This window comes from Kogia breviceps, chromosome 10, assembly GCF_026419965.1.
Source record: "Kogia breviceps isolate mKogBre1 chromosome 10, mKogBre1 haplotype 1, whole genome shotgun sequence".
In the NCBI taxonomy this organism is placed as follows: domain Eukaryota; kingdom Metazoa; phylum Chordata; class Mammalia; order Artiodactyla; family Physeteridae; genus Kogia; species Kogia breviceps.
This window is the reverse complement of record NC_081319.1, coordinates 8,432,388-8,451,783: the sequence shown is the minus strand read 5'-3', so window position 1 is coordinate 8,451,783 and position 19,396 is coordinate 8,432,388. Positions and strand designations below refer to the sequence as shown.

General features: G+C 52.1%; 1 protein-coding gene across 3 annotated transcripts in view; it reads left to right on the top strand.

Moving 5' to 3' along the window:
• The window catches only part of LMCD1 (LIM and cysteine rich domains 1), a 60,002-nt gene extending 42,777 nt beyond the window's left edge, over window positions 1-17,225 (top strand). Inside the window, exons 4-6 of one of the 3 annotated variants that reach the window (XM_059077752.2) lie at window positions 1,802-2,131; window positions 14,484-14,699; window positions 16,463-17,225. In XM_059077752.2, coding sequence (XP_058933735.1) covers window positions 1,802-2,131; window positions 14,484-14,699; window positions 16,463-16,621 — 705 coding nt within the window. In that variant the 3' untranslated portion in view covers window positions 16,622-17,225. Of the gene's footprint in view, window positions 1-1,801; window positions 2,132-11,482; window positions 11,805-14,483; window positions 14,700-16,420 lie in introns of those variants that run through there. The other 2 variants (XM_067043572.1, XM_067043573.1) reach the window with 2 other exon arrangements.
• The last annotated feature ends 2,171 nt before the right edge of the window (window positions 17,226-19,396 follow it).

Here is a 19,396-nt window from a genome sequence, read left to right as displayed (position 1 = left end):
GTCCTTGGAGGCCACCTGCAGTTTCACACTGATCAAGAGAAAAGCCACGGTCTTCCCAAGATACAGCAGGAATCAGCCCCTGCCAGACGTGTGGTCAGCTGCGGACTCCCCAGGGCTTCTGGTTCTTCTGAGTGCTGGGTGAAGGGCCTGGGACTCTTTGGCCAGCCAGCCTACCTTGGCCCCTTTTCGCGGCTGCGGACTCGGCTGAGTGACACTGCTCTCCTCTTGATCCTTGAGGAGGATCGAGCGAGGTCGCCACTGACCTCTCACAAGGGCCCAGACCCTAACGATCGTGCTTTCTACCCTGAACTCTGCAGATGAGGAAGCGGAGGCGGGGGCTGGGTGCTTCCCTGATCTTACACACAGAGCGGCAGCGCCAGGGCTGGAGCTAGAAACCCAAATTTCCCGACACCCCAGGACTCTGTGCACCACCCAGGCCATTTCCCGTGTCTAGAAAGTACCCTGAGAGTATGAGGGGCTGTGCAGAAGAACAGGGACGAAGAGGGGGTGTGCGTGAGCCCACACGGCCGGGAGGTCTCAGCCGGGTCCCCCAGGATCTAGGGCTGAGCCGCCGAGGGTGGGGCGCTCACCGCCACCCCTCAACTGCATTCCCACACCTGCGTCTTGCTGTTCTAAAAGGGCTCTTACAGGGGCTTCCCTGGTGGCGCAGTGGTTGAGAGTCCGCCTGCCGATGCGGGGGACGCGGGTTCGTGCCCCGGTCCGGGAGGATCCCACGTGCCGCGGAGCGGCTGGGCCCTTGAGCCGTGGCCGCTGCGCCTGCGCGTCCGCGTCCGGAGCCTGTGCTCCGCAACGGGAGAGGCCACAGCGGTGTGAGAGGCCCGCGTACCGCAAAAAAAAAAAAAAGGGGGGGCTCTGCTGCCCACAGTGAGGCCGCAGCTGGCACTGCCCATTATGAATCGCATTCTCCAAGTTGGTTAACGCAACTCCAGTGAGTCCAGCCCCAAGGACGAGATATGGGGCAGGCAGACTCTAAGAGGGTAAGTACGCCATGGGGGCATGGGAATCAGGCCGTCTGGTGGGCGAGTCAGCTACGGGTCAGGGTCAGGGTCAGGGTCGGGCACAGCGGTGGAGAACAGTAGTCGAGGACAAACAACTGGCCTTTCACACTTTCTCATGCTGTGTGGCCTTGACCTTTATCTTCCCCTAATCTCCCCGTCCCTGGGACCCACCCAAGTGTAAGATTTCTGCTCATTTTTTAAAAGCAAGCAAGCAAACCAACAAAAGGCCATTGGACAGTTATCCATGGACATATTAATATTCAGATGGTCTACCATCTATGCCAGCCCTGTTGGTGTGGAAATGTTATTGACCTGAGACCTTGTCGATTCTACTATTAGAAGGTGCCTTTGCATATTTTTTAATTAATAAACTATGAAATACCTTCTGCCTAGAGTGATTTAATTATACTTTGCCAAGAAAAGCAATTTTAAACTAGATCGACTTTTTTTTTTTTAAATGAGAAGCATTGCCATGAGGTAAATGAGGTAAAAATATTCGGTTCTGAAGGAAACAAAATCCTTGTTGCAAAGCCAGCAAATCGAAAAGGAACGTCTACTGAAATTACCCGATCCTCATCAAGAATGTGAATCTGTGAATGTGACTCAGGGGAGAGTGGAAGCTTATTTAGGCCTCTTTCCAGTGTTCCCCCAATTCACCCCATTTCCTCCTTGAGAATAATCCTTGGGTTCTGCAGAGACCTGAAGAAGCCCGGGTCTTGCCGGGGCTCAGATCTCTCCGCCTGGTGCTTGGGAATCACGGTGCTGGGTCTCCTCTCCCCCAGGGCCTGCAGTACATGGAGCTCATCCCCAAGGAGAAGCAGCCAGTGACGGGAACCGAGGGCGCCTACTACCGGCGGCGTCAGCTCTTGCGTCAGCTCCCCGTCTACGACCAGGACCCCTCTCGCTGCCGCGGACTCTTGGAGAACGAGCTGAAAGCGATGGAGGAGTTTGTGAAGCAGTATAAGAGCGAGGCCCTGGGCGTGGGCGAAGTAGCGCTCCCTGGGCAGGGCGGCTTGCCCAAGGAGGAGGGGAAGCAGCAAGAGAAGCCCGAGGGCGCAGAGACGGCCGCCCCAACTGCCAACGGCAGCATCAGCGACCCGTCCAAGGAACACGTAAGTCCCTCCCATCCGCCCATCCATCCATCCATCGGGTCTGGCTGAAACCGCCCAGGCCAGGGCTGCAGGAGCAGGGCCCCAGCTCCGGGCTCTGTTCCTGCCTTCATTCTTGGTCGTGGTCCAGGAGAGGTCACAGACAAGCAAACCATCACAGTGCAGAGAAAGGGCATCTATCCTTGCTTGGGGGTGAGGGTAGGCTTTGGGGAGGAGGTGAGGCCCACGCTGGCCTTGGGAGAACAATTAAGAGTGCCCCAGGCTTTCAGGCTCTTCGGGGAAGACCTGTGTTGCCTTCAAGAGGTGATCATGTGCAAAAAAAGGTGAAAGTCTCGGACAGCACAACACAGTCAGAGGACTGAATGAAGTCCCAGGTGGCCGGAAGTGTGGTACCAGGGTGCAGGGGGGCCCAAGGCTGGCGAGGTCAGCAGGGGCACGCTTCCTGAAGAGTCAGGCCCCCTGTCCATCCATCACTCAAGCATTGATTGGCCTGTACTGTCCACCGAGCCCCAGGAAATCAAACAAGCAGAGGACACTGTCCCCGTATTGGGATGCTATAGATTTAGGACGTTACTCCAAGGGCCGTAGGGAGAGGTGGCAGGCTTGAGATTGGGGCCACGTGGGGCTGTTTGCTCACTTTCATGGGCCCCCAACCCCTGTCACCCAAGAGGCTTCATGCTTCTATGTGGCATTTGGAGCTAAAAGTGCCAATATAGAGGGTCCTCAAGCAAATCACCTGCCTTGCTGGAAAGAGGCTAGCCGTCACCCGTGTGAGCCAGACACCCCAGGGAAATGCCAGTCCGAACGACGCTGTCAGTACATCCAGAGGGGGCTGGGTCTTTCTTCCCTGCAGTGACTCATACTTGTTATCCAAAACCTGCACCCTGCATCTCCCACCCCCGCCCCGTGGGCACGTTCATTTGGCATCGTCGCCATCCAATGAAAGGAACAAAAAGACAAAAGAATAAAATTGATTTTCACTAGCACAAATTGATGATGGTCCTGAAAAGACCCATTTCTCAGGAAGAATTCACATGCCAGGAACTTTTGAAAACATTAGATCCAGTTACCATGTTTCATAAACCAGCCTCCTCCCCAGTCCTGCCTTCTATCCACCCTCCAGCAGCCATCGGTCTTTCACACATTAGTGCTGCGTAATTCCAAGCTGGAATGCAACGTCATCAAGTCTGTGACATTTCCCAGTTGCCATCCCCAAGAGAGGAATGCTGATCTGAGAACGTAGTATTTTATCCTGGACTCGGCCCACGGGTTTGGACAGCGTGGAAGTGGAGCAGAGGCGGCCTGAGGTCCCAGGGCCTCGGCAACAGTCAACTTTAGGAAATGGCTCTGACACTTTGGAAGCATTTAAATAAGACCAGGCAGTAAAGAGGGAATCCGAAGGAAGCCGATATTGGTGGGTTGGGCTCGCTGGGAAGACTTTTCCTTCCTGACCCTAACCCCAATCTTAATTAGATAACGAATTATGTCAGTAGACTCACATCCGTCACCCCCTCTAAATACTGAGGTCCTGTCTTGTCCATCTCTGTATCTGCAGCAGGAGCCATCTATATAATATAGAGAGTAGGCACTTGATAAATATGCGATCCATGAATGACTGAACAAGGGAATGAATGAATGAACGTTCAAACTAAATTTAGGTTTCGTTTTTGTCTGCGTCCGGTCTCAGTTGCAGCACGCAGGATCCTTCGTTGTGGCGTGCAGGCTTCTCTCTAGTTGTGGCGCGTGGGCTCTGTAGTTGCGGCATGCGGGCTTTCTAGTTGCGGCTCACAGGCTTAGTTCCCCCGCAGCATGTGGGATCTTAGTTCCCCCACCAGGGATCAGACCGGCGTCCTCTGCACTGCAAGACGGATTCTCAAACCACTGGACCACCAGGGAAGTCCCATGTTCGAACTAAATTGATCCTTGAAAGATGGGGACCACTTGGGTGGCCGTTTTGCCCGAAAGGACGATGAGATTTCAAGTTCACATGCCTTAAGCGCCTGCGGTGCGCCACGTGCTGGGCCCACTACTTCCAGGTCTTGGATTAATTCGAACCGTTAACGTGGTAGGTGGATTTCACCAGCCCCATTTTACAGGTGAGCAGTCAGAGATTCAGAGAAGAATGGTGCCTTCTCCGAGGCCCCATCGTTTCTAAGGGGCAGACGCCGGATCATCATACTCTTTCTACTGTGTGATTCTGAGTTATAAAACCCCGCTTGTTATCTAACTCCCTGTTTTGTCTCCTTGAAGCCGGGGAGCAAATTCTATTAAGGTAGCTAAGTAGCCCGCCAGGCCATAGACGGCTTGTCCCCGGCAGCCCTGCCATTGGGCCTGGCTGTGGACTCGCTGCCTCAACTGCTCTGCTCTACCCCAGGGGGTGGCATATCAAGGGGACATGGGTGCTGGCTGTCGTGTGTGCTGGGCTCCTCTTGTTCCCATAAAAGGGCAGGTAGGGCCGTTACCACAGACAAGCATCGGGCAGGAAGCCTGACTTTTGCTGCCCTGACGAGGGCCAGGAACTTTCCTAGAAGCAGTCAGGGCATTCAACCTGAGAACCCAGCTACGGGGAGGAAGCACAGGGCTGACCCCCCAAATCAAACAGTGATTAATGAAAGAAAAGACGGCAAAAAGAAGGACACGTGAAGTGTATGACACCGGAGCTACGACGGTGACATATCACACTTTATCACCCTAATGGTGACGTCATTACTGTTGTTAGCGGCTACCCTTTAGCGGCCTTTCTCTGGACCGAGGACAGCGCTAAGCAGGAGAGTGTCTGATGTAAAGCTCCCAACCGCCCAAGGGAGGCTATGGGATTCGAACCAACTCTGTCAGCCCCCAAACCCCTCTTTCCTGTTTCCCAAAGCTTATTCCTTGAAAGCTCATGGCCATGAAGCTATAAACGGGCCACGCGGCCATGTAAAGGGGACATCAGACCAAACAAAACGGAGTGGGTGTCTTTAGGGCTGGACTTCTCAGAGCCTTTAGGAGGCTACGGCAGTGGTTCTCGGCACCTGGAAGCTGGCTAAAATCCAGAGGCCTGGGTCTCACCCCAGGCTTGCTGGTGCAGGCGGAGGCGGAGAATCTGAATTTCTAACGAGTCTCCAGGTTGATGCCAACGCCGGGGACAATACTTTGAGAACCGCTGCTAAAGAGGGTTAAAAACGACCTTCCATTTAAGCTCAGCCAAAATGATAAGTGCCGATCTGGTACACAGGGAGGGTCCAAGAGATGCGAACAGGGGCATTTTCTAGACTTATGTGGCCCCCTGGCGTAGGGTGTCCAGCTTTGAGAACACTGCACAGGGGCCCTTCACTTACTCGGATCTGAGTAAGGCCCTCCGCCGGGCCTTCCCATGGGCCCCGTGACAGGACGGGCAACCTGAAATCAGCCGTGGCACGTCTGGGAACGAACCCCAAAGCTGCGGCCGCCCATGCCGACCTCAGGGCAGGTCCCTGAAAGTGTCATCCGGACCCTGAGCTCAGGAGAGGCAGTGGCATGGCAAGTGCCCCGAGGCTCATCCCTCTTCATGAGCAATCGCCACGGCACAAAAATCCCAGATACTAACCCACCGCTGGCACTCCCAAAGCAGGCCCTTTGAACCAGTGAGGCCAAGTAAAAAACCCCCAATAATTAGCCTGACTTGCCCCTCTGTGTGTGCGCGGTGGTTACTGCACAGCAGGCTCCTTCATCTCTTTGAATCCTCCGAACGACCGGCGAGACAGCTTGGGGTGGTTATACCCATTTCACAGACGTGGAGCCTGAGGCACAGCGAGGTTAACCGGTGTGCCGGTGAGGTTCCAGCCCAGGTCCTTCCGCGTCACCAGCCCTGTGGGGTCCCAGCAGGGTGGGGACAAAGCGAGGGCACGTGCAATTATGTTTGCTGGCGTGAGAGCCAGTGTGCAGAGTTACTCCCAGCCCAGCCTGCTGAAGAACTTGAGGGCCTCTTGCCTGCGAGCCAAGAACAAGGGAAGGACGTGCCTGCCCAACCCCAGTCCCACCCACCGTGGGTTCTCGGGGGTCTTGGGGGCTTCGAAGCGTTCCGTGGCCATGGAGCCGCCCACCCCTGCAGCCCAGACCATTCCACAGCAGCACGGCGGGGCCCCATATCTGCTTTCCAGGCCCCGGCTCCCGACCTCTCCCACCTGGATGGATCCTACGGACACTGGACCTCAATGCTCGGACGGTGACCAGCTCTACCAGACCATTTCCCTGCGTTTAGAAAGTTTACTGGATATTTTCTCCAAAATTAAATGTACCGATTTCCTGGGCGTGGTCACCCTGCCCAGGAATTTCCGCCCTTCCGTACACCCCAAACTTGTAACCGAAGAAAGACGAAAGAAAGCCAGGACATAGCATTTACTGTCATCTCCGCCCTTTCGTACTTTTCATCCCTGCCGGGAGACCCCAGCTCCTGCCTCATGGGCCAAGGCGTGGCCCCAGAGAAAGTGATTAAAAGGAGAACAGACTGAAAGAAGTAAAGACATTGCTGGAAGTCGTAAAGATGTGTTAATTTGGTCCCAAATTACAGTGTAACACCCCTGCCCCCTTTCCCCACAAGAATGCACAAAGGAGGGACCGGGACCCGAGGCGTGGGTCCCCTCCCTCCCACGAGGTGGGCGTCTCAGATGGAAACTTAAAAGCCGCTGGCGGCTCAGCCCGACTCCAGCCCCCCCCCGCCCCCCAAGGGACATACTTGTGGGCAAGGGACTTCCAAAGCTTGGTCCGAGCAGATGTTTGGCTTGTGGGCTGGCAGGCTGGTTTTCCTGCCAGCCCCTCTCTGCGAATTTGAAACCACCGTGCGCCCCCAGGCCTGCGAGCCCTGCCTGAGCCGGAGGACAGAGGATCAAAGGCAGCCCCCACCCCGAAATCACCATGGTTACCAGGTTCCTCAGCATCTGCCTGCCACCTTGTTAACAGGAGAGATATTTTAATGACATTAAAGGAGATTTTATTTTCCACAGAAAATTCCTTTTATCCTGCTTTTCATACTATAAATACTTTGCCGTGTTGCCACATAAGGCTTCACGACTATCTTTTTCTCCCCCCCCCCCCCACAAAGTGGGCTGCGTAATAGTCCATTGACTAAAACAGGGATTGGCAAACTTTTCCTGTAAAGGGCAGACTGTGACTATTTCAGGCTTTATGAGCCACGAGGTCTCAGTCATAACCACTGGCCTCTGTCCTTGTGGCACTGACGCAGCCAAAGACAATATCTCAAGAGATGACCAGGGCTGTGTCTCAATAAAACTTTATTTGTAAAACCAGGCAGCAGGCCAGATCTGGCCCCAGGGATGTCCTCTGCTGACCCTGGAACTAGAAGAACCATAAAAAATGGTTTTCACTGTGTATGAATGACCTGGGCCTTGTTCAATTTTATTACGCTACTGGAGGTTGCTTGGTGACTCTGATGATTCTGATGAGAGTGTCATCTGCCATTCGTTGACGACCTACACTGTGCCAGGCGGCACGCCAGAGGCTTCACACGGTTGTTTTATTCAATCCCAAGAACTACCCGGCAAGACATATCATCCCCCTCACTAGTCGTCTAGCTGGTGAGCCGTGAAGCCAGAACTGGAACTCAGGCCTGCCTCACCTCAAACCCCATACAGACTCCCAAGGACAGAAGCTCCTGCTTCCAGAGCCCCCGTGTGGCCCAGACACCTTGCGACGCCTCTGCCACAGAGATGACCACACGTAAGCCTTGTCCCTACTCGGCAGCATTCCGTTGTAGGGATACCCTTGTCGAACCCGGATTCGAGAACACCCCAGGCTGATGTTCTCCCTTCCAAGGGTCGCATTTGGGAAGACTTCCTGGCCCCATCCTCCTCCCCCTCCACCAGATAACCAGTGAGGGAGACGCGGTTAGAAACGCCTGACATTCTGCCTCGCTTGGGAGAGAGCCCCCTCCTCAAGGACCTGCCCCCAGAAGACGTGGGAGACACAGACAGCACTGGCGGACCCACAGCACTGACCCCACGTGCAAAGCACTTCCCACGATCAGGGCCCACCTCGTGTCACAGATGCGGAAACTGAGGCTCGGAGATCCCCCCAGGAGAAGCTACGGCGGGACCTCGCGCAAAGGCCGGGACCCTAACCGCAGCGCCTGCGCCCACCCACCTATTCTGCACCATAAGGAACCTCGGGGAGGTGCCCGTGTGGGGCAAGAGAACGCAAGAGGCTAAACATGCCAGCCGTGACCCTGCGCCAGGAAAGAGGAGGAAAAAAACCCAAAAAACTGCCGATAGACGAGGCTGCAAAGCAAAGATGGTGAATAATCGCCATAAGAGGAAATGGAGAGATGCTGTTTATAAATAAATTGTTGAGTATTTGTGCTGGAAAGAAGCCAGTGCCTGAATTCAAGGCCCTTGAGTCAATATTTACTGTATTGTAATGGTGAGCTTTTCACGAGGCATCTGGGTTTAGACTGGGGAGACCTTTGGATAAGGACCTTCCAGAAAAGAACCGCATGATTGGAACAGAACTGCTGACAACCGCGGCAGACGAATTACGGCTGGTTTACGGGGCTCTCAGTATCTGCAGATCCATCCCTGAAGGCCAGTGCGGCTCACCCCTGGAGACGGCTCTTTGGCCGCGGAACCCGGGGCCGCTGTCCTGAACCTGCTGCTTCCTGAAACACTTTGTGTCTTGGTGACTTCCATTTCAGAAGCCCGAATAACTCTGCGTGTCCACGTGTGCTTCTCCTGTTACCTGGGGCCGCACAGCAAACCACCCTGAGATGCAGCGGCTTAGAACACCTGTTCCAAGACGTCTGGAACTTGCTGATCTCACAGATCAGCCATCTGGGCAGAGCTCAGCGGGAGAGCTCGTCTCTGTCCCTGACATCTGGCCTTGATGCTCGGAAGACAGATACAGCTACGGCTGGACCAGCAGGGGCCCCGGCCTCTCCCTCTATCTCTGTGTTTTCTCCGTGTGGCTGCCCTAGGATGCGGGCCTCAGGACTCCCAAGAAAGAGCCGGTGGAAGCTGTGTTGCCTTTATGACCTACCTCAGGGATCTACAGCATCCCTTCCACCACATTCTGTTCTACAGAAGCGAGTTACTAAGGCGGGACCGTATGCAAAGAAAGGGAATATGGGTATTGGTTGGAGGAGGGTCCAAGAAGTTGCCGGCATCGTTTCCACACCTCATGGCAGCTCTGCAGGGTCTGAGCTTTGCAGGCAGCTGAATCTAGAATGCTCCTCAGCTTTCTCAGTGCAAGTGTTTACAAAGGCCCAAAGTACAGAATATACAAACTCTTTCATTTAGACGCTTGTGAAGAAGAATCTCTCACCATTTGAACAGGGCAAGACAGAACTTCAGTGGCACCAGGAGAAACGTCACATGTGTTCTACCCACGAAAGGTCTGTGCTACAGCTCCTTCCCCCGGGGGGGGGGGGGGGGACCACCGTCTGCAAACTAGGTTACGTGGCAAAGGCCGGACAGAGTCCCATGAGAAGGCTCTAGTCTTAGACAGCTGGGGGTCTGAATGAGAACCCACTGACATGCTAAGGATCAATGGTCTTCTCTGTGCCTTTTAGCCTAGTTCCAAAGGACTTCTACTCGACCAAAAGTGGCTCCTCCACAGGGGAAGTTGCCTGGGAAGGACCACGGTGGGCTTTCTTCAAACTAGTCTAGAATTCAGGCAGCCCAGGAATTCAAGTTGGCTTTTGCTGTAATGGAACCTAACCGGTCACGTCATTTTTGCTGAGTTTTTATATAAGGTCATGTTCAAACACGCTATGACAGTGGGTCTCGAAGTGCGGTCCCCTGACCATACCAGCGTCCCCTGGGAGTTTGCAAATTCCCCTGCCCCGTCCCAGACCTTCTAATCAGACGCTCGGGGTGGGGAGGTACAGCACGCTGCTGCTGGGGCAGACTCGAGGCTGAGAACGCTGTCTTGGAGGGGGTGGGATGGGAGAGGGAGGAGAGCAGCCCCACCAGGGCGGGCACGGATTGTAGCCGAGTCTGCGGTAGTGACAGAAGATGAAACTCACATGACTTTGAGATTCTCTGGCCTTGCACGGAGGGAAACAACAGAGATGGAAAACACGGAGCTCATGGGTGGGAGGAATGACCTCCTGCCAATCTTCGTGCTCGTGGTGCTACCGAAAGGAACCCAGGCCTCCAAACCAGAAGCAGATCCCGCCTTCGACATCCGTGTCATCTTGGGCAATGGATTTAGCTCCTCAGCTTTCTACAAGGAGGGCTTCGTAGGGATAACGGGAGATTTTCGCGAATTATCACGGAACCCTTGTAAAGTTCATTAATTCTATTATCTCATTTAATCCATGCAGCAGACCTGTGATGTTCTGAGTATTATTTGACAGGTGAAGAAACTAAGGTGCTAGCCCCCCTCTCAACCATCCACTGCAATTGAGAAACTGTAAACCTCCCTTCCAAGGATGCTAGGAGAATAAGTTTGTGCAGAGACAGGCAGGACCAGGCTCCCAGGACTCGGGCAGGCTGGGCAGCCTCACTCTTGGTTGTCAGGCTGCCCCTAGTGGCTGAGCGGCCACCAGCTGACAGAGCCAAGACACTGTCAGATCTCTTGTCCTTTGAGACCACAGGGAAGGGGGCATGGAAAAGAGCTCAGAGGCCAGAAGAAGAAATTGGTTCCTGATGCATGTTGACAGGATTCATTAGTCTGACAACATGTTTTCATAAAATGTCCATGACACTGTTTGCTTAAAAAAGGACTGGCTACTGGTGGTGACAGGGTGCACGGCCAGGGATGCTGGGGGACAACAAGGGAAGAGACACTCCCCAGAGAGGCTCCTGACAAAGACCATTGAGACGGTGCTCGCAGAGTTATCTCCCCTCAGTGCAAACCGCACCCCCGCGCTCCAGAACCAGCAATGGCTTCCCGTTACCTCCAAAGTGAAGTCCCCACCCACAGTTCGGAGACACCCATGATCACCCCCCCAAACTGCTTCCTGACCTCACATCCCTTTATTTCCTTCTACGGGTCGCGGGCGCCTGCTGGTACCCACCAGGCACATCCAGGTGCATTTATATCCCTCCCTTTCCCCACTTCTGGGGCACATCTGGAAACTTGGAGTCAGGCGCCCCACTGATGTATCCTGGTGATACGCCACCAGGGGTGGTGGATGGACAGTAAAAGCCCCTTGTGTGTGGGAGGAAAGGGGCCGGAAATTTCATTTTGTGAAATTCAGGAAGACCCACAGACAGAAAATTCACTTGCTTCTCAAACAGCCCTCACCAGACAGTTTACACTTCTGGAGATGTGACAGTCAATGAACGCGGATCCATCACCTATTTCTGGTTTGTTTTGTTTGCTTGTTTTTGTAATTTTTTGCCACACTGTGAGGCTTGCGGTATCTTGGTTCCCCAGCCAGGGATCGAACCCGTGCCCCCTGGTACGGAAGCGTGGAGTCCCGACCGCTGGACCACCAGGGAATTCCCCATCACCTATTTTTGGTTCGGACCCTCTGATGAGTTCCAGGTGAGCTGGGGCTCAGTCACATGCAGAAGGACAGGGTTTCACTGTGGTGAAGGACTCACACCCGTCATTCTTGTGGGCATAACTGAAAGCGAAAACCCAGCACGTTCTAAGGAGCAGCATCATGAGGCAGCCAGGAGCCGTTAACCAAACACGCTCCTCAGCTGAACACGAGCTCATCCACGACGGTGCTTAGGGACCACACTCAGTACATGGCCACATTTTGTCATTTGGTTTTCTTTCCCCAACTTCCATCATTTTAATGTTTATTTCCTCTTCATGTACAAGAGTATAGTAAGTATGCAGTTAAAGTATGTAAAGAATTCTAAGTGTTTAGGCTCTGAATATATATGCCTCTTCGTCTTTACATAGCAAAACAATAAATACCTCTATTTGGGCTGACACATAATTGGTGCTTAGTAAGACGGAGTGTTCCTCTCAAGCCAGGGATCAGCAAATATTTTCTGTAGGGAGCCAGGTAATCTATCTCTCAGGTGTTGTGGACCAAGAGCTGGAGTTGATGACATCACTTAGGTACTTTATGTAACAAGAGAGAAAAGAAATATGCACAATGGTTTTTTTGAAATTCAAAATACAGTAGTATCATTAAGACAGGTTTTTGTAATACAGGCCGTATTAGCTAGCATCAGGCGGCCATAACAGAATATCACAGGCCACGTGGCTTAAACAACAGAAAGGTCTTTTTCTTCCCAGTTCTGGAGACTAGAAGTCCAAGATCAAGGTGCTGACAGGGTTAGGTTCTGGCGAGACCCCTCTTTCTAGCTTGCAGAGGGGGCCACCTTCTCACTGTACCCTCACGTGGCCTCCCCTCTGCGTACACCCAGAAAGAGAAAGAGACAGCCATCCATCTCCGGTCTCTCTTCTTATGAGGACACCAGTCCTATTTGATGAGGGCCCCAGCCTAATGACCTCATGTAAACTCAGTTAACTCCTTGAAGGCCCCATGTCCAAATACAGTCACATCAGGGGGTCAGGGCTTCAACATGTTAACTGGGGGAGGGGCACCATTCAGTCCAAAACCCCGGTCTACTATGAGAAAAATGGAATTCTTTTTCGGGAGAAAACATTTCACTAAATGAAGAGTTCAAACGTAAAACCCATTCGACCCAGATGGTTCCTACGGGAACAGGCGGAGGCCGCGTTTGGCCCAAGTTTGCTGACTCCGATGGAAAGGCCGCACCGCCGAGCACAAAGAGCCCTGGCTTTGGGGTCAGGCTTGGCCTGTGTTCAAACCCCAGCTGAGCCTCTTGCCAGCTACTGCTGCTCAGCGATCACTGAATCTCTGTGAACCTGGGTTTGGCCATGTCCGGGGGGAAATACAGGTCTGCTTAAAAGGGAGATAAGTCTAGAAGGGAAAGTAGCTCTCTCGGGTTTCCGTAAGGGTGTCAGGCAGGAGGGAGAACACCCGAGTTGGACACACCACTGCCCCGGCATCATCCTCATCATCCGAGTTCTGAGGAGCAGGTGAGAAACTCCAAAATGGCTGGAAAGATTTTACACATGTTGGAGGTCGGTCGTGTGGATGGGACGTGATAAGAACGGCCATTCAGCTCTGTGGTCTTCCTCCCAATGCGGTCACGATAATAACATCAGGCAAATCCCAACTGAGGGACAGTCTACCAAATATCTGACTGGTACCCCCCCCCACCAAGGTTATTAAAAACAAGGAAAGTCTGAGAAACTGTCACAGCCCAGAGGAGCCTAAGGAGACATGATCGCTAATGTAATGTGGGATCCTGGATCCAATCCTACAAGAGGAGAAGGACAGAAGGTAGAATCTAAGCACATCTGGATAGAGTTGGGACTTTAGTGAAAAATAACATTTCAATAGTGGTTAATTGATTGTGACACCGTATTAATGGAAGGTGCTAAGAACAGACGAAAGCGGGTGCGGTGTATACGAGAATTCTCTGTACTATCGCCACAATTTTTCTGTAAGTCGAAACTTTTCTAAAAGTTTAAGTTTATTAAAAGTTAATTCTACATAGGTAAAAGATCCACTCGAAGTGCAAGGTGGACCAGTGTGTTTTAATGTAAACGGGATGAAGGGTTGGTTGATATGGTTTCAGACTCCACATTAACTCACTTTTGAGAAGCTAACACTTGTTTAATTTTGATTTAATAGTAAAGAAAAATATTCCACAGTTATCTAGAAAGGCTATTTAAAATGCCTGCCTCCCCTTTTCAATCTCTAATCAGTGTAAGGTCAGATTTTTTTCATATATCTCAAAGAAAACCACGTAATGCAAACGATGCAAAGCTGAAACAGTTTTAAGAATCGAGAAGTCCTCTACTGAGCCAGTCATTAGAGATTTGCAAAAATGTAAACAATGCCACACTCTGACTCAATTTTTCTGTTTTGGAAAATACAGTTATTTTTAGTTACAAATATTTATGTTAACATGCTGTTGGTTTACTATTTTTTAATGAATTAAGAGTTGTTTAATTTTTTTCCTCCATTCTAATTTCTTGCATGGTAAATATCAATAGCTCTTACCCACACGAACAAAAACTCTTTAGGGTTCGCAAAAATTTTTAAGAGTCTAAAGGGTCTTGAGAACAAAAAGTGTGAGAATGACTGTGCCCCACAAATACTGGGTTGGCCAAAAAGTTCATTCGGGTTTTTCCATAAGATCTTACGGAAAAAGCCACATAAGCTGTATGGCCAAACCGATACTTTACTGAGTTCTCACAACTACCTACTAGGTAGGCAGTATTATTATTATCCCACTTTGCCGATGAGAAAAGTGAGGAACAGAGAGGTATAGTAACTTGCTCAAAGTCACCCAGGAAGTAGAGAGACTGGAGTTGAAATTCCAATCCAGGTTACGATGCACTCTGTGTCCTGGGGGGCCCTCCCCCACCCTTCCAGGTCTGTGAGCTCTGCAAGGGGGTGGCCCCCGCCGACAGCCCTGTGGTCTACTCGGACAGGGCAGGCTACAGCAAGCAGTGGCACCCTGCCTGCTTCGTGTGCACCAAGTGCTGCGAGCCGCTGGTGGACCTCATCTACTTCTGGAAGGACGGGGCGCCCTGGTGTGGCCGTCATTACTGCGAGAGCCTGCGGCCCCGGTGCTCCGGCTGCGACGAGGTGAGGACCAGCGGGGTGGACGCCCCCAGACTGCAGGAGGGGGACCCAGAGGCCCGGGGGAGCGTGGCTTCGTGAGGACGTGATCCACAGATAGGAAAACTGAGGCTCAGATCCCCCTTCACGCTCTCAGCCTCTGTTTTCCCATCTGCAAGGTGGGGCAGAACTTAGTTCCCACCCCCGGGCCTGTCGGGATGGGTCAGACACAGAGGACCTGTCACGTCTCATCCTTGGCACAAGGCCTGGCACCAAGTGAGGGCTCAGAAGAACATTATGGGGTGCCGCCAGGAGGCAGACGGCCCACGTTCAAACCTGGCTCTGCATCCGTGAGGCATGTGGGTCCCTAACTCCCGTGCCTCGGTTTTAAAACTTACCAAATGGGAGGGTAACAGTGCCCGTCCCATGGAATTGCTGGGAGGGTAAACGAGATCACGCCTGAAATCGCTTGGCACGGGGCCCGAGTAACGAAGAAGTGGAAGCTGCTGTGAGTCTTAGGATAACGTAAGACAAGACGATACAATAAAATCATGTAGCATTAACGTAACACAATCCGACAGTCAGAGATGCTGTGAAAGGGGTTCAGCTCTCCAACAGGGATTTAGACTAGAGAACCTCTAAGGTGTACGAATAGAGACAATAACGGCTGTGCCGATCATAACTACTGCCTGCATGCCCCTGGTGACGAGAAACTCACTACCTTCATCTTTGGCACATACGAGGCTTAGAAATGTCTTCCTCACGTTAAGCCAATATCTGCCTCCTCCCACCTTTCACGTGTTGGTCTCTCCCTGTGAAGTTAAGACCCTGTAATCCTCCTACCTCATTAACTGTGTGAGCAAGGATGTTACAGAAGGAAAAGGGCTGTCAGCGGGCCTGGCCCCACCCACCTCGTTGCCGTGGGGACAGCAGTATGCTGGCCGTAACGACACCGCGTCCTGATGCACAGCAGACGTTGCACAGGATGTACCACTTACATCTCCCAACCGTCCTTCAGGGAGAGAGAATCATTACCTCCGTGTGACATTCGAGAAAAGTGCAGCTCGGAGACGTCGGTGATAACCACGAAGCGTTGACTTTGTCTCTGTTAGCCTTCTGAGCACTCCATCTGTAGCAACACACGCAGCACTCATAAAACCCCGTGGGATGGGTAGTGTTTATATCCCCAGCCTACAGATGTGGAAACTGAGGCACATGCAGGTTGAGTAATTTGCCCAAAGTCATGCAGCTGGTGTTTAAGTGAGAACACATACCTGGTCCCTGTGTGACCCCAAAGTCAGAAAGCACGTTTAACCAGCATGCTGTTTTGCTCTCCGGTTCCTCACCACGTTGTATATATAGATGTTCCAAAGTGTTACTTTATTCCAAGCCCAAGTGACTTTGGGTGTTCTTGCTCTTGAAGACTGGCCATTGGTCGCTCAGCTGCTCTTAGGCCATCTTCACTGGGGTAGGTGATTCCGTCTCAGGGCACAAGTGGGCTTTGGATTTGGCCCGGACAGCATCATCGATGCCAGGTACGTAAAACCTGACAATAGCGGAGGATTTTTTTTTTTTTTTTTTTTTTTTGATCCCAGAAGCTAAGATGCAACCATGACCCTCGCCAAATACGGTACTTACTGTCTTAGATTCATGTCAGATTTCTCCACTGAGGACCGAAAGGTCAAAACAAGAATGGGGGACGAGGGACCACCGTCTTATGGCTTGTCTCCCATGCCCCCGTCTACCAGGGACAGCACCTGAGCTGTACGACTCTCTGCTCCCCTCCCCAGATAATATTCTCAGAGGATTACCAGCGCGTGGAAGACCTGGCCTGGCACCGAAAGCACTTTGTCTGCGAGGTTTGTGAGCAGCAGCTGGGTGGCCGGGCGTACATCATCACGAAGGGTCAGCTTCTGTGCCCTACGTGCAGCAAGTCCAAACGCTCCTGAAGGGCTGTCCACCCACAGCTGGAATCCACAGGATCCCACCGAGAAGTAGAGCCAAGTGTGCCAAGGCCATCCTAAGGGTCTGGCGAGACAGCCAACAGCAACAAAAACAGTGATCTTTATTCAGTGGAGATACACACACACACACACACACACACACACACACACACACAGCCAACAGCAACAAAAACAGTGATCTTTATTCAGTGGAGATACACACACACACACACACACACACACACACACACACTCACTCACTCTAGATCGGGTGGGGAGGGATCCTTGAGGGTCAATAGTTTCAAAGCCGGAGACGTTCTGAGAAGTCTTAGGATGCAGTTATCTTGTTTTTGCTGCTGTTGTTGTTTCCCAGTTACCAACGAAACACATCCTGCCCGGGCTCTCTAGGAGGAGTTTCCCAGAATGCAACTCTGAGTGATCAAAGCACATAGCTGGAGGATGTGCGTGCTTTCTCGTGAACCTGGGGGCTCCTCCAGGAACAGCCTGGGATCCCAACCCTCGTTTGTTGCCTCCCTTTCAAATGCAATGTGCATTTTAAATAAACAATTGTTGGCATGATAAATATATCAATAAAAGTTTTACGAAGTTCGCACATGCCCTGATCTCATGATTTACCCGTGGCAGTCATTTCACGGCATCCGTTTTGCCCCAAGATCCTGAGTGCTGGTGCTAGCGGGAGCCACTGGAAATGCAGGCGTCCCTCTTCATCAATTGTGTCTCATCAGACCCCTCTGGGGACTGAAGGTCCTCGGGGCAGAACTCCCATCCCCCCAGTTCTGGCCACCCCGAGAGCACTGATGGAAACGAGCGTGTCGTGTTTCATGGGACACCTAAAAGCAGCCTCTTGAAAACTGGGGAGCAGCAACCCAGGTGTTCTCCAAGCCCCCACAGGTGATGAGTGAGCCCCTCCGGGTGTAAGACCAGGCAGGGGACTCAGAACAGCCGAACAGGGCCCCCTAAGCTCAACCAATGGGTGCCACACGGGACACGGTGACTAGTGCAGGCCAACCTGAAGAAATATGGATTTTATGAGAAATCTCTCCCTTTTTTAAACGTTGCCAAGGGAACACTGAATGAGCCGAACAGAACAGCTCTTTGGGTGAGACTGTCTCGCTTTTATGGCCTCTCAGTGCATTTACAGTCTCCAAATTCGTTTCCTCTCCACAATTTCAGAAAAAGACCTTTCTTTTTCTACTGCGGATATAAACATGGAAAAGACCTGAGGCTTAGGAGCTCACATTCTGATCACCACGGCCTCTCTTTCCTTTTTTCTTTTTTTTTTTTTTTTAGTCACGCCACGAGTTCCCCGAACAGGGATCAAACTCAAACCCGCGCCCTCTGCACTGGAAGCGCGGAGTCTTAACCACTGGACCACCAGAGAAGTCCTGGCCTCTCTTTCTTAAACGGCCCATCTATTGCCCAGTTTCTTTAATTTGACCACCCAAATTTTGCTCGCATTACCTCGTCTACAATACCTCCATTCATGTGCTTTGCAAGTTGGGCGAAAGCCATTGCCCTATCCTTCGCAGGTGGTTTTCTGCTTCCAGCTCAACTCTCCAGCCCCCGTGTTTCTCTGCCATGTCCACCTTCCCAAAGAGAAGCTTTCGGACCCATCCTTCCAGGATCCCTGTTGCCCCCTCCACTTAACAGCCAAGCCCTCACCCTGACATGTGAGTCCTTCCAACACTTGGCTTAACTGCCCTTCTGCTCTTAAAACCCTTTCTTTCTCTAGATTTCGATTTCCCTGTTTCACTTAAACATTCAGAAATTCCTTTTGTTCAAGACCGTCTCCCCTGCCACCACCGCCCTGGTCTGTGCTGGGTCCTTGAAGACCAATTCCTTCTACAGAAATTCTATCTGTCCTAGAAGGAGCTTCTGAAACGTAACCTGCTTCTCAGCAGCCCTCCCTGAAGCGCCAATGGAATATGCACTTGTTCATTCCCTCATTCATTCATTCCACAAATATTCACCGAGCACTACAGAATTCCAATTCACATGCTGAGTACAGGGGGTACAGTGCTCACAGAAAGAACAGTGCCCCTGGACGTTACAGTCTGTGCAGGAGATGGGCCTCGGGCAAATATTCCCACAAGTTGATGTAAAATTACTGCTTCTATGGATGGTATAAAGATGGGGGTGGGGTGGGGAATCGGGTCTCTATAAAGCAAATGAAAGAGATTGGACCTAATCAGGGATGTCAGAAGAGGTGCTCCTGGGAAAGTGACACTTGAACTGAGATCTAAAGGGCAGTAGACGCCTAGTAGCCAAAGAGGGAAAGGAAGAGGGTTAAAGATGGATGCATGGATGGCATGTGCAAAGGCCCTGTGGCTGAAGTAGCACCAGTTTATTCACTATCTACTTATTGCTGTTGGAGATACAGTGGTGATCATGAATGGGACTGAAAGAAGATGGTGTGGCAGGTCCACGTGGGGAGGATGGATGCTGAGGCACAAGAAGGTCACCAGCTTTGTGGGCAACAGAAAAGACCGGTTTCTGTCCAATGAGCAACCGGGAGCCTTCCGAGAGTTTTCGGCAGGGGTTGGTAATGGCGGGGACAGAGAGATTACGGGATACATGAACTCTCCTCTGTTGAAACCCCAGCGTGATGCCTGATCGATTTTGTCCTGGTGCCTCTGTCCACACCACAGTGGACAGGAGGAATGTCCCCCACAGACCCCAGTGGATGCCACCCAGGACGTGCTCCTGCCTTCCTGGTGTCTACTAATGACACCAACCTTGCACCTGGAACACCGAATCCTC